Source organism: Protopterus annectens, chromosome 4.part1 (assembly GCF_019279795.1).
Source record: "Protopterus annectens isolate FY-2018-M chromosome 4.part1, PAN1.0, whole genome shotgun sequence".
In the NCBI taxonomy this organism is placed as follows: Eukaryota; Metazoa; Chordata; order Ceratodontiformes; family Protopteridae; genus Protopterus; species Protopterus annectens.
Genome location: NC_056734.1, coordinates 934506636 through 934508958, shown reverse-complemented (window position 1 = coordinate 934508958; position 2323 = coordinate 934506636). Strand labels below are relative to the sequence as shown.

The 2323-nt window shown below is 43.8% G+C and overlaps 1 protein-coding gene across 1 annotated transcript in view; it reads left to right on the top strand.

Moving 5' to 3' along the window:
- Positions 1-1087: 1087 nt before the first annotated feature.
- The window catches only part of LOC122801346 (mucin-5AC-like), a 150970-nt gene continuing 149734 nt past the window's right edge, over positions 1088-2323 (top strand). Inside the window, exon 1 of the mRNA XM_044070885.1 lies at positions 1088-1103. Coding sequence (XP_043926820.1) covers positions 1088-1103 — 16 coding nt within the window. The remainder of the gene's footprint in view (positions 1104-2323) is intronic.

Genomic DNA, 2323 nt, shown 5'->3' with positions numbered 1-2323 from the left:
TAGTTAGCAATGACTTCCCATATCTAGAAGGATCATAGGTGAAATCCCTGGCAAGAATTTATGGTTTTCCATCCAGTAATCCAGGCTATGCTTAAACAGGGGCGTAGAGGGGCTCGGTTTGATGTGAATTGGTAGTTTATTCCAGAGGAGTGGCAAACTCTGACAGATGTATCTGTCTCTCCAGCAGGTCCTATTTATGTAGCAGGCCAGGTTAAGGTCCCTGGAGTGGATGACTCTTGTCACATTTAACTTGAGGATATGCAGCATTTCCATTAGGATTGGATATGAGATTGCTCTTTAGGCCAGACATAAGTTATAGGTTCATAGGTTCATATGTATTTACTAGGCTAAAGACCACAAGGGCCTTTTTAACTCTAGCCATGCATCCCAGATCTCTGACATGTTATGATACCCTTGATAAGTGTAAGCATGGACCTAGGAGATGCACCATTTACAGGTTACCTCTGTCCATTAGAGACATAGTTGCCAAAACAGGGATGAATTTCTGGTTTCCCATTCAATTGTCCAAGTTGCACTTGAATTGGGTTAGGGATGAACTCTGCTTCACATGGATGGGGAACCTGTTCCATAGACAGGGTAGTCTCTGGGATACATACCTATCTCTCCAGTAGGCCCTATTTATATCGCAGGCAAGGTTTAAGTCTTTAGAATGGGTAATTCTGGTGCTGTTTTGTGGATATGCAGGAGGCCCATCAGAGTGGGGTCTGACAATGCCCTGTATGCCAGGCATAGATCTCCCCTCAAAAGCCTGTAGGAGACAGAATACAGGGATAGGGCCTTAAGGCAGGATGCATAGGACATATTACTTACACTCTGTATTCTTTTAGTGAGGAACCTCTGTGGACATTTCAGTTGTTGGATATGCCTGGTTAGGTACATACCAAAGTCTCCTCTAAGTAGTCTGTACGCTACTGAGTACAGTGACAGTGACTTCAGTTTCTCAATGTGTGACATGTGCTGGAGACACTGAATTTTCTTGGTTAGAAATCTCCAAGGTATCTCAAGTTGCTGCAGGTGCCTGGTAAGGTACATACCAAAGGGAGGAATGTACTCAATTACTGGCCTGATGAGGGTTGATACAGGTATGTTATGACTGCTTTCGCAGTTGAGGCAATGCCTTAGTTAATGGGGTGTGTGATATAGAATGCCTTCCTTACTACAGTAAACACATGGTGGTCCAAGTATAGTCTTTAGTCAACACTCTACTGAGTTGTTACTTAGGGTGTTATTATTTATATGACAGTCTGCAGGGATATTGTTTTTTACCTAAGGGGTTATAATGCATTTTTTAGCACTGGGTTTGAGTCCATGGCTTTGGCACCAATCACTGGTTTGTGTAAGTCCCTCTTGAAGTATATTGACATTGTTTGGGGATTTAATGACTGCACCTAATTTTCAGTCATCAGCAAACTTAGTTAGCCACAGCCCCTTTGTTTTGGCCTGAACTTCCCAGAAGTATATTCCAAATGATAGGAGGTCCAGCACTGACCCCTGCAAACCCCCACTGGTGACAGTTCTGCTGGTTGAGGTGAACTCCCCAACTTTGTCTGAGTGTGATCTGTCAGTGAGTCAGGTAGAAACCCACCTGCTGACATAAGGGTTGATATTCAGCTGTGGGAGTTTATCAATGATGCCTGAATGTAGTATTGTGCCAAAGGCCTTGGCTAAGTCAAGGTAGGCTGTATGCACAGATTTGCCTTTGTCTATGGCTCTGGTGATGTTTTCAAAGAAGTCCACCAGGTTTAACAGGCATGAACTGCCTTTGACAAAACTAAATTGTGAAGGATCAAGGGTTTGGAGATCACCTATACCCTTATTTATAAGGTCCATGATGACTCATGCCATGGCCTTACAGGTAAGGCTGGTTAAGCTTATGGATCTGTAGTTCCCAGGGTCTGTCACTGTACCCCCTTTATGAAGAGGGATGATGACTGCTGATTTCCATTCAGCAGGGGCAAAACCAGTACTCAGGTTGTGGTTGAAGAGTACCTAATGGAGCTGCTAACTCATGTTTTAGACAATTTAAAATGCAACCTGGGATGCCATCCGGTCCCAGAGAGGCTGTGTTTTTGGCCTTGGAGTGAGCATTAATGACTTGCTCTTTGGAGATGCAAAGTGGGAGAGTTATAGAGGTAATGTTTGTGTAATGTTTGGAGGGGACGGGGGGGCGAAACTTTCAACAAACCTGTCAGCTAATAGGTTAGCTATTTTCACAGGATCAGTGTATGTGATGCCATCCACAGCTAGTTCAGAACATGTCTGGGTCCTACCTTTTAGATTATGGATATAGCTGAAGAATGCC